Raw genomic sequence first — 13,030 nt, forward strand, 5'->3', positions numbered from 1 at the left:
TTTTTTTAGTAGAGACAGAGTTTCACCCTTTTGCCCAGGCTGGTCTTGAATTCCTGAGCTCAAGTGATCCACCTGCCTCCCAAAGTGGTGGGATTACAGGCACACGCCACTGCACCTGGCCTGACCTGTGATTTTTAAACTCATCTTATTAATTTAAATTTAAAGTTAATAAGAGAAGGCCAAAATTAAAATTAAAAAACAAGAAGAAATATTCTTATTTAAAAATAAGTATATTTGGAAAAAGGGCTAGTGGGAAGGGGGGCTAAAATTAGCCTTTATATAAGAAACTCTGTGATGCTGAAAGCAGCCATAGTCAATTAAACAAAGTAGGGGTGACTCACCACATAATAAGGGTGTTCTCTTTAGTAATGGCAACAGCAATTCCATCACCAAAATTATTTAATCTACAGATCTTCTAGACATTTATCAAAAGTCTCTCACTAGAGTATCATTTCCTAATACCTGAACCTTGTTTTGGGGAGTCAAATTTCTAGAAAAAGAATCTTAATGTGAAGGCACAAATCTGGACTACTACCTGGGTTCAGAAGATAGCTTAATATTTAACAGTTTATATCCCAAGAGACTATTAAAAAGCAATGTAGGTTTTGCAACAATGCTATTTTCTTTTTTCTTTTTTTTTGCCTATAAAAGAGACAAGTGACAATGAAAGTTAATGTGAGCATGTTTTAATTGAACTTAATCTTTTTTGTTTTTTTTGTTTTTAATTGTACTTATTCTTGAGATGGTTAATTTACAGCTGTACTTCCAATACTGACATACCACACATAATCATATATGCATGAATATAGAACATATATAGTGTACAAACATACACACACTGTGTAAGCATGAAAGCAAAGTGAAGAAAAACACTAAGTTGGCTCAAATAATATTTCCCCTAAGAGCACTTTCCTGGAATTGTACAATTGAGAAAAGATCATTACCTAATACTCTGAAAGAACAGCACACATACCTCCAACTCAGATGTCTAGACAATTTGGCCTCGAATCTCAATCCAAAGGTCAACTATTATAAAAGTTTCAAATATAATTTCTAATTTTTAATTTTGTTTTTAGAATTAAAGAATAGGAGTTTTACTTCTTCCTACTGTCAAAAGCTGAATTGGCCAGAGTCAAGTATAAAGAATTTTAAGTTAGATAAGGAAAACAAATATTTGGAGGGGAAAAAAGTATAACATCCAATTTCTTATAAGAATAACAAAAACGTTAGTATCTACATACATCTAAAGTAGTATATGACTGTTTATAAGAAATAAACTGTGTTGTGATTTTAAGAATTAACATTCTTTTTTTTCTTTTTTTTTTTTCTGAGATGGAGTCTCGCTCTGTCACCCAGGCTGGAGTGCAGTGGCACGATCTCGGCTCACTGCAAGCTCCGCCTCCCGGGTTCACGCCATTCTCCTGCCTCAGCCTTCCAAGTAGCTGGGACTACAGGCGCCCGCCACCACGCCTGGCTAATTTTTTTTGTATTTTTAGTAGAGATGGGGTTTCACCGTGTTAGCCAGGATGGTCTCCATCTCCTGACCTCGTGATCCACCCGCCTCGGCCTCCCAAAGTGCTGGGATTACAGGCGTGAGCCACCACGCCCAGCCAATAATTAATATTCTTAAGATGATACAGTTGTAAAGTTAAATCAGAAACACCAAATCTGAAAGAGGCTGTGATCTAACCATTTTACATTTCCTCAGAGTTTTGGCATTTTCCCAATTTTACTGCGCAAATGTGACAAAACCATACACCACTTCTGCCACAAGAGACAAAAGCAATTACTCCACTAAAACGGTAAGATTTAAAAATGTGAGGTAACAAAATAAAGATCTACATTTAAGCGCAATGAAGATAAGAAGTGGCAGAAAAATTCTTAGTTTTAAAAAACAATCCCTTTTAATAGTATTCAAAGAACATAAGAGAGATAAAGCTTTTGGAATCAACTTGATGTGATCGCAAACAGACAAAAGAATGGAGATGTGTCAAAATATGATTCAGGTTAAAAATAGATGTCATGCTGGGGCCACTCATTCAGCCCTAATTTATAGATGCCAAATTCATTTTTGTATTTTCAAGTAGAAAAGTGCAATTTAGATTGTCTCACAATGGCATAATAAATTTTTCTGCCTGAGATTAAATAGCAACTAATCATTTGGACAGTTAAAAAAATTAAAGGGTAGGACATACATGTAGGCACACATAGAAGAGTTACCTTCAGCTGATTATTGAAAATATCAATCTCCTGTAGTTTTGATCTAGTTTCTTTCTCCACTTCATCCAGTTGGTCTCGTAGCTGCTGCCGAGCTAGTTCTTTTGCTTCTAAGGCTCTTTTAAGTGTAACAAGTGAATCTCCTATTTTAGAAAAACATTGCAAAGATAAGAACAACTTTAATTTGCAGTGAGGAAAATGTTTTTTAATGTTCTCATTTCACTTAAGGAAATTCTTGCTGGTTATAAAATAAGAGAAGGCCAGGCACGGTGGCCTATACCTGTAATCCCAGCACTTTGGGAGACCAAAGCGGGCAGATCACCTGGGGTCAGGAGTTCAAGACCAGCCTGGCCAATATAGTGAAACACCATCTCTACTAAAAATACAAAAACTAGCTGGGTGTGGTGGCGTGCACCTGTAGTCCCAGCTACTTGGGAGGCTGAGGCGAGAGAATCTTGAACCCGGGAGGCGGAGGTTACAGTGGGTCGAGATTGCACCACGGCACTCTAGTCTGGGGGACAGAGCGAGACTCCATCACAAAAAAAGAAAGGAAAAAGAAAAGGCCAACTTTAAAAATAAACACCTACTGTGCAAACTGTTCTGCTGAACTTGTTTTAATTGGTCATTGAGTATCTGTTTTTCTGGAATAAGTCTTCCAAGCATTTGCTGAGATTCCTGGGAAGGAAGGAGGAAAACAGTAATGAATGACAGGGAAGGCTACCATGTCTACATTAAGATCCAGGCAGAGCTTAAGTCAGTTTTCTCAGACTCTTCCCAAATCCTGTATGGTGAAGCTGCATTTAATCGTTAGGTGAGGCTCCTGCTTTCTTGCCAATAAATTAACTGTTTGCCAAATGCTTTTCCCTAAAATAAAGTTAAGACAGCGATAGCTTCCCTGATATTTCTTATATTTTTGTTGACTTACTGGATATATATGAGCTTCAAAAAATGTACATTAAGTACTACTCCACAGAGATAAATTGAAGTAATGATCTTCCAATGGCACTGGGATCAAATGCAAATGCAGTGATCCTACTGTTTGTAAACTCACTCAGTGGTCTAAATAGGAGTTATCTTATTACTCTGTCCTGAACTTTGATACTTACTAAGGCTGAACTTAGGTTTACCATATACCTGAAGTTGGAAACAGAAATCAAAGATTTTTAACAACTAGACTCTTAGCTGCTATATATATTTTTCCACCACACTGGATGGAATTTTAAACAGGTACACAAAAGTTTTGAAGCAACTATTTTTTTAACTGACACAAGAAAAAAGTTAAGCCACACTGCACAGGCTGTTTGAATTTTTGTGGTTAACTTGCCAAGCATAGTATTTGCTTAAATTTAGCTGAAAATATCCTGTATAGTTTCTGCACATTTCAGTAAATGGCAGCCTTCCCAGGTTATAATAAAGAATATTTGACTCATTTTTACCTTGATAAAAAATGAAGTCTATATATTGACTTTTTGTTTGAAAAACTAAAAATGCCTAAATTAAAATTTTTCATCAGAAGCTAAAAACCCATCCATTTTGGAATAACCACCTTTAGATACAGACTGGCTTACGTAGAATAAATCTCTGTAATGTATGTCTAAATGGTAGAAAGAGTTAACTCAATAGCAAGAATTTAGAAGCATCTTCTCCTATGAATAATCCATAACAGAAAAAAAAAAAAACTTGATAAAACAGAATACACATATCAGATCTGACTTATCTCCAAGGCAAGTATCTGCTAATCCCTGTACAGAAAGGAAACCAGTATCTCATTACCTACTACGTACTTTTCTTTCTTCAAAGAATGTTTTATTTTTCACTTCATTACATTTTGGGGAATCCTGATTTTTATCATATTATCAGTAAGTGAACATTCTAAGCATCAATCTTAAATAATAAAAATTGTACTTGGTCATATAGTATTAGGTGATAATAATTAGATAAATAAACCCATGGCCTTCATCCTTAAATTTTCCAGGAGAATATTTTATGAAACTTCACCTCAAGAGTTAATGAAAGACACTTAAAGAGAGTTAACACATAGAAAAATATACTTAGGCCAAGGTGGGCGGATCACCTGAGGTCAGGAATCCGAGAACAGCCTGGCCAACATGGTGAAACCTCATCTCTACAAAAAATAGAAAAATCAGCTGGGTGTGGTGGCGCTTGCCTGTAATTACAGCTACTGGGGAGGTTGAGGCAGGAGAATCACTTGAACTTGGGAGGCGGAGGTTGCAGTGAGCCAAGATTGCACCACTGCATTCCAGCCTGGGCAACAGTGAGACTCTGTCTCAAAAAAAAAAGAAAAGAAAAATATACTTAAAAAGGTGCATGCATTTTGTAACATTTTAAAATAATTTCCAGCAATCAACTTCTGATACTTTTTACTTGACAAATCTCAAATTTCAAATGTATAAGAACGTTCTTAGGACTTCAAAGTACATGAAACAATAACTGAACAGAAATGAAAGGAAAATGGACAAATCCACAATGACCAAGATGTCAGTGTCCCACTCTCAGTAGCTAATAAAAGTAGCCACAAAATCAGTCAAGACATAGGAGACTTGAAGACCACCATGAATCAACTTGATCTAACTGACATTTAGGGGACACTCCACATAACTACAACAGTATGCACATTCTTTTCAAGTGCCCATAGAATACCCCAAGACAGATCATATGCTGAGCCATAAATCTCAATAAATGTGAAAGAATTAGAATAAATTACAAAGAAAATTTTTAAAAGATTTTGAATTGAATAAATATGAAAACGCAACATATTAAAAATTTGTGGGATATGGTAATGTCAGTGTTTAGATGGAAATTTAAAGCTTAAAATGTTTGTATCAAAAATGAAGAAAGGTCCAAAATCAATTATCTAAACTTCCTCCTTATGAAGCTCGACAAAAGAAAATTAAACCCCCATAAGTAAATGGAAGAAACAAGAGAAAAAGAGCATAAATAAATAAAACAGAAAACAAACATACCACAGAGAAAAACAATAAAGCCAAGAGCTTATTAAAAAAAAAAAATCAATAAAGCCAAGAACTTATTTTTTAAAAATCAACAAACTCCAGATAGATTGATCAAGAAAAGAAGGAGGAGAGAGACAGTAGGAGAAAGGAGAGAAGGGATTAGGAAGGAAAAGGAGGAGGAAGCAGGAAGATGGGAGTGAGATGACACAAATTACCAATACCAGGAAAGAAAGAAGGGACATCACTACAGATACTACAGACTTGCATACAATAAGAGAATGTTATAAACAACTTTATACAAATAAATTTAATAATTTAGATAATATAAACAAATTCATTGACAGATACAAATAATCAAAACAGATTCAAGGAGAAAAAGAAAATCAGAATAGCCCTATACCCACTGAATACATTTTATAATTAAGTCTTACCACAAAGAAAGTTCCAGGTCCAGAGGGCTTCACTGGTGAATGCCACCAAAATTTAAAAAAGAAATGCTATTTCAACACAAACATTTTTAGAAAATAGAGGAGGAAGGAATACCTTCCAACTCATTTTCTGAGGCCAGCATTACCCTGATATCAAAACTAGACAAGCATATTAGAAGAAAACTAAAAACCAATTATCTCTGTTGAATTGAATTCAACAGATTTAAAAAGATCCTTTAAAAAATAATATGAAATGGAATGTAGTGAAATATTTTAATAAAGGGTAATATACCATGATCAAAAGTGGTTTATCCCAAGAATGGAAGGCTGATTTAACATTCAAATGGCAATCCATGTATTTCATCATATTATCAAAATAAGAAAGAAAAATCATAATACTTATCTCAATAGATGCGGGAAAAAACATATGATCTAATTCAACACCCATTCATCATAAAAGCCTCAGCAAAAAGGGAAGTCCATCAACCTGATAAAAGGCATTTACAAGAACCCTGGTTAACACTATACTCAATGGTGAGAGAGCTTTCCTTCATCGAGAGAGAACAAGGCTCTTCCCACTTCTATCCAATATAGTATGGGAGGTTCTGGTCAACAAAGTAAGACATACAAAGAAAGTCAGTTAAGCAATCACAGACATAAGGTCAATATACAAAAATAAATTCTATTTCCATATACTGGCACCAAACAACTGGAAACTAAAATAAAAATATGCAATATACAATAGCATCAAAAGCCACAAAATACTCAGGGATAAACTTTACAAAGTATATACAAGACTTAGACAGGGTAAACTATGAAACATTGCTGAGAGAAATTTATAACAACCTAAACAGAGATTTATGCCATAGATTTACTATTGCTAAGATGTCAAATCTTCCCAAATTGATTTATAAATTCAATGGAATTCCAACAAAATTCCAAGCATGTTTGTAAAAACTGATAAGCTGATTCTAAAATGTACATGGAAATGTTAAGGACCTAGAATAACCAAAAACAATTCTGAAAAAATAAGAACAATAACAGAGAATTCGTATCACCTGACTTCAAAAATTAGGTGTCGACAGAGTGAGATACTGGTAAAGGACAGACAGATCTAAAGAACAGAATAGAGTCCAGAATAGACCATTACAAATATGTTTAACCGATTTTCAACAAGCTACCAAGGTAACTCAATGGGAGAAAAGCCAGTGCTTTTAATAAATTGTGTTATAACAACTGTGTATCAGTATGTAAAAAAAAAACCTCAATCTTTACCCTATATGCAAAAATCAACTTGAAATAGCTCATAGACCTAAACATACAAGATACAACTATGAAACTTAAAATTTTAAGTTTTTTTTTCCATTTATAAAAACTTATAAAACTTATTTTTTTTAAACTCCAAAAACTTCTAGAAGAAAATAAAATATCTGCGATCATGGGGTAGTCAAAGATTTCTTAGATAGAACATAAAAAGCACGAACACCAAAAGAAAAAAATGGTAAACTGAACTTTATCAAAATTTAAAACTTCTGCCCTTTAAAAAATACCATTACAAAAATTAAACCCAAGTCAGATTGGGAGAGAATATTTGCAAAACATGTATCTGACAAATGACTTGTTAAGAACATAAAAATAACTTTTACAAATAAATAGTAAGACAGCCCAATAAAAAATGGGCAAAAGATTTGTTCAGACACTTCAACCAAGATATACAGTAAAAGATACTCGCCAATAAACACGTAAGATGATTCCTGACATCATTAGCCTTCAGGGAAATACAAATTAAATGATCAGAATGTAAAATGGTAGAAACTCTGTGCAGTTTGACAGTTCTCTTGCTTTTCTTTCTCTTCTCTCTCTTTTTTTTTTTTGAACAGGGTCTCATTCTGTGGCCCAGGCTGTCAGTGGCTCAATCATAGCTCACTGCATCCTCCATCTCCTGGGCTCAAGTGGCCCTCCTGCCTCAGGCAGGTACTACAGGTGAATGCCCCCATGCCAGCTAATTTTTAAATTTTTTTTTATGTAGAGATGGGGTCTTGCTATGTTGCCCAAGCTGGTCTCAAATTCCTGGGCTCAGGCAATCCTCCTACCTTGCCCTCTCAAAGTATTGGGTTTACAGGTGTGAGCCACTGTGCCCAGCCTGACAGTTTCTTATGGGGTTAAATATATACTTATATGACATGGTAGTTCCGTTCCTAAAAATTTACCCAAGAGAAATAAACCATTTCCACATAAAGACTTGTACATAAATGCTCACTGCAGTTTTATTCATAAAAGTTCCAAACTGGAAAGAACCTGAGTATCAACCAATAGGTGAATGGACATATAAGGAAACACTACTCCGCAATGAAAAGAAACAAAGGAGTCATTCACTCAATAACACGGATACATCTCAAAAACATCATGCTGAGAAAAAGTCTGACATAAAAGAGTCACAGACAAACATGATCATCTGCAGGCAACATTTACATGAATTTGATGCCCCTATAGTTCAACACTTGGTACCAAACCAGGTTATATCATAACAACTTTGGATAGGCTTTAAAATGAAGAGAGAACTAATAGTGCTCTGTGCATCTCCAACTATTTACTATACGTATAGCTCTCATATGACCCCCTAAAATACTTAAGTGTACTTATTTATTATAATTATCGCAGTAAAGCCAAAGTCCTGTTGGTGGACTACAGGTTCTGTGTGATCCAGCTCCCACCTGCTCTAACCAGTAGTCTCTTTGCTGTAACTGGCATCTCAAGAGTCTTGTCATGGCCTCAGGACTTTGGCACTGCTATTTCTCTGCCTAGATCTTGCTCTGCCAGATACCCACATGGCTTGGCCTATCAATAATTTCAAGTCTCTGCTCAAGTGTCACCATCCAGAAAGACCTGTCTTGGCTACCTTAGTTAAAATCACCACCTTTCTTATCCCTAGGACTCTCTATTCCCTTCCCTACTCACTCTCCCTAGCACTTTTCATCTTCCAATACAGTACACACTTTATTTTGTTAGTCTCTGTTCCTCCTGCAAACAGAGGGTAAACTCCCAGAAGACAAGACTGTCTGTCCCTGCTGTAGCCTCAGAAACTGCAAAAGCACCTGGCCCAAAGCAGTGCTCAATAAACATTTGCTGAGTCTGTCTCCTTGACAGGCTACTTTTCACACAAAGACCCTGTCTACTTCATTTTTGCTTCCCAGTGCCTAATACAAGATAGTTGCTTAATGTTTACTGAATAAATAAGTAAATGAAATGAATTAGAGAAAAGGATGCCAGTTTAATAGCATTTAAGAGGCATATTTCCGCACCTGTAATTGTTGCTGTAGATGGGTGATTTCGGCAATTCTCAACTCTCTAGATTTGTTTGTGCTCTCAATTTCTTGCCTTTGGGTGGTCAATCGACATCTGATATCTTGAAGTTTCCCTTCTAGTTGATGCTTTTTATCATTCTTGAACAAATGAAAGAGTAATAAAAAATTATTACTGTTTTTAATGGTTCCAACTATTTCCAAAGTATAACCAAACTTCACTCACTAGAGCTTCTAATTCAAATTCCAATGTCTTTTTCTTTGCTTTCAGTACAACTATGTCCTCTTGTTCTTTGTTTCTTTGATTTAGTAGTTCTTGCCTTCGATTCCGCTCCCACTCAAGTTGTCGTTGCCTTTCAAGTTCCCGTTTTGCAGCCTGTGACATTTACAAAGAGACAAATTACTAATTTTTCAGTTCTTACACTACACAATGTCTCTTCACAAAAGTGACATCTAGTAAGTCCTTCCTTTTAGGGAGTAAATAATAAACATTACAAGAAATCACATTACAAAACAAAAAATAACTTACAAAAATACGGTACTCCTTCTATGGGAATAAATACACAGAACTGGCTATTATATTTATGTAATATTATATTTATGTAAGACGACAGGATCATTTCTCCATTAGAATTCCATTCTTTATGCCTTCAAGAATGCTTGATGTACTAACTAAAAGTGCTCCTTCTTACATACTGACACGCCAAGAAGGCAAATTTCTTTATGCAGTAAAATCAAACTAAAACACCCCTGAACAAAAACAAACAAAAGTTGATTTTACTCCACCAAAAGAGAAGTTATTATTTAACTCCAGCCTGGGCGACAGAGAGAGACTCTGTCTCAAAAAAAAACGAGTTATGTCTATAAGTTTCTTTCTTTCTTTTTTTTGAGACAGGGTCTTGCTCTGTCACCCAGGCTGGAATGCAGTGGCCCTCCAACTACTGGCCTCAAGTGATCATCCCTCCTCAGCCTCCCAAAGTGCTGGGATTTTACAAGTTTGAGGCACGGCACTCAGGCTACTTTTTTATATCGAAAAATTCCTCATTTTTATCTTTCATTCACATCAGAGAACTATGTGTTGCTTCTGCAGTAATGTACTAAAATTGGAAAAAGAGACAAGATTGGCTTAGTCCCTTTCCAGGTATGGTGCTAAATTTATGAAGACTTCCATAGAATATAGGGAGGATGTCCCAGACATATTTTTAAAAGAGTTTAAAAAGAAGGTTGCACAGGCCGGGCGCAGTGGCTCATGCCTGTAATCCCAGCACTTTGGGAGGCTGAGGCAGGTGGATCACCTGAGGTCAGGAGTTCGAGATCAGCCTAACCAACATGGTGAAACCTAATCTCTACTAAAAATATGAAATATTAGCTGGGTGTTGTGGTGGGCACCTGTAATCCTAGCTACTCAGGAGGCTGAGGCAGGAGAATCGCTTGAACCCAGGAGGCAGAGGTTGCAGTAAGCTGAGATCATGCCACTGCACTCCAGCCTGGAAGTGACGGAGTGAGACTCTGTCTCAAACAAACAAACAAACAAACAAAAAGAAGGTTGTAATTGGTATGACACTATTACACTGATTTTTAAAAAATTGCACAACCCTCATACTCTCCACCATATAAACCTTTATATTTTTATATAGGTGTATACAGATAAAACAGTCTGGAAAAACACGTAACTGGTATCAGTGGTTTGTTACAAAATTGTATCATCAAAAACTTGTACATTAGTGTTCATAACAGCATTGTTTATAACAGCCACAACGACCATCAACTGCTGAATGAATTAAAAAATGTGGTATACCCATATAATAAAATATTACTCAGCCATCAACAGGAATAAAGGACTGATTTTTACAACGTGGATGAAACTTGAAAACATTATGCTAAATGAAAGCCAGAAACAAAAGTCCATATATTGATGATTCCATTTATAAAAAATGTCCTAAATAGGTAAATCTAGAAAGATAGAAAGTAAATCAATGACAGACAGGAGCTGGAGGGAGAAAGAAATGGGGAGTAGCTGCTTAATGGGTAAGGAGCTGGAGTGATGAAAATGTTCTGGAATTAGGGATGACGGCTACACAACTTTGGGAATATACTAAAACTATTGAATTATAAAAAGACAAAGATGGCATGACTAGATCACTTGGATAATTCTGAAAAGGGGTAATTGCACACTAACTCGGGGTGGCTCCACTCTCGCCTGCTTACCTCTCGCCTCTCAATTTCCTTCCTCCTCTCCTCCTCTCTCTGCCGTTCTAGCTCCCGCTGCTTTTCCAGTTGCTTCTCCAGTTCCAGTTGTCTTTTGCGCTCTTGCTCCTGGCGCTCACGCTCCTTCCTCTCCTGCTCTGCCCGCTCCAGCTGGGCCAGGCGTTCCTGCTCTTTGCGCTGCTGCTCCAGGAGAGCTTGCCTTCGTTTCTCCAGTTCCAGGTTGCCACGTTCAAAGTTCTCCCGCTTCTTATCTTCAAACGTTACTTCAGACAAGGAACACAGCAACTATGAAAGCTCATGATTTTCAACATACTCTTTTCAAAGGAAAACTCACCAGTGTATTTGAAACTTGTAGTACAAACCCAAACTCAGAACTCCCTAAGCTTCTGTGTCCTTGTTAATGAGCACAATAAAACCCCCTTTGCCTAACCTCTCTGCTTATATCTTCTCCTCCACACCAAACACTGTTTCTAAAAGATCCTCATCTAGCAGTTCTACATCCCTACCCAGACTCCTTTCCTTCCCTGTTACTCCATCCTTTCCCTTCTTCCCATGAGCTTGCCTTAGGAATTAACCCCCTCTCTTCCGGACCATGAGTCTCTGCCTCTCTCCTTCCTTCCCCTTGCCTTATAACTGTGCTGATGAGTCCTGTATTCTAACAAGATTTCTCAAAGCAGAGCTAAAGGTGAGCTTTTCACACTGAAGAGCAAGCTGTGTCCTTATCCCTATAGAGATCACAGTCAGTCAACAATTTTTTCTAACCCATTATTCAGTTTCCTTCTTTGACACATCAATTATAAATTTAGAATGATTACTCGGTTCTATCACTTTTTCTCTAATACTTTGTTTCTGTCCATTTTATTTCTAAATTTTCTACAATCCCATCATCCGCGTCCCTTACTACCCTCAACAGCGTCTATTTCATTTCCGTGTCGGCCTCACGCAATCCTCCTTGGTACCAACCCCAGCCAGGGGAGTGTTCATTGCCACCCTGTGCAGCATGCCAGTCCCTGGTCCACGTCTAAGAACCATCACTTCTCACTCTGCCTTGAGATCTGCAGCTGCGAGCATCCTTCTTTGGCTTCTTCCCACATTCCTGTTTGGACTTCACTGCTTTAGACAGACTTCCTTCACATACTGTAGTCAGCAATTAGAGATGAAAGAGGGCAAGTACGTATTGGTTTCCTTGCTCACCTTTGGTAATTTCAGAGGAGATGGTGTCCTCTATTCTGATACCTTAAAATTCAAAGTCCTGGCTGGGTGCAGTGGCTCACACCTGTAATCCCAGCACTTTGGGAGGCTGAGGTGGGCAGATCACCTGAGGTCAAGAGTTCCATACCAGCCTGCCCAACATGTTGAAACCCTGTCTCTACTAAAAATACAAAAAAATTAGCTGGGTGTGGTGGCAGGCACCTATAATCCCAGCTACTTGGGAGGCTGAGACAGGAGAATCGCTTAAAGCCAGGAGGCAGAGGTTGCAGTGAGCCAAGATTGTGCCACCGCACTCCAGCCTGGGTGACAAGAGTAGACTCCATCCCAAAAAAAAAAAAAAAAAAAAATTTCAAAGTCCCCCTACCACAGAAAGGGATGATGTAAGGTGATACATCTGCAAGGTGGATGAATCTCAAAAATATTGTGCCAAGTGAAAGATGTCAGTCATAAACAGTCATACATGATTCAATTTATATGAAATATCCACAATAGGTAAATCCCAAGAGACAGAAAGCAGATTGGTGGTTGCCACAGGCTGGAGGGAATGATGGATATGGAGTTTTGTTTTGGGGTAAGGAAAGTATCTTGGGACAAGAGAGAGGTTGTGACTGCAAGACACTGAGAGTACACTAAATGCCATTGTTGGGAACTGAATGTTTGTGCTGCCTCACCAAAATCCATACTTTTGAGC

At 37.3% G+C, this 13,030-nt stretch overlaps 1 protein-coding gene across 1 annotated transcript in view; it reads right to left on the reverse strand.

Annotated features, from left to right (window-relative positions):
* The window catches only part of ITSN1 (intersectin 1 (SH3 domain protein)), a 199,682-nt gene that overhangs the window by 106,805 nt on the left and 79,847 nt on the right, over positions 1-13,030 (reverse strand). The window contains exons 12-16 of the mRNA XM_011950058.1: positions 11,128-11,390; positions 9,146-9,295; positions 8,920-9,060; positions 2,805-2,892; positions 2,221-2,360 (exon numbers count right to left, since the gene is read on the reverse strand). Coding sequence (XP_011805448.1) covers positions 2,221-2,360; positions 2,805-2,892; positions 8,920-9,060; positions 9,146-9,295; positions 11,128-11,390 — 782 coding nt within the window. The remainder of the gene's footprint in view (positions 1-2,220; positions 2,361-2,804; positions 2,893-8,919; positions 9,061-9,145; positions 9,296-11,127; positions 11,391-13,030) is intronic.

Source organism: Colobus angolensis, unplaced genomic scaffold (assembly GCF_000951035.1).
Source record: "Colobus angolensis palliatus isolate OR3802 unplaced genomic scaffold, Cang.pa_1.0 Scaffold300, whole genome shotgun sequence".
In the NCBI taxonomy this organism is placed as follows: domain Eukaryota; kingdom Metazoa; phylum Chordata; class Mammalia; order Primates; family Cercopithecidae; genus Colobus; species Colobus angolensis.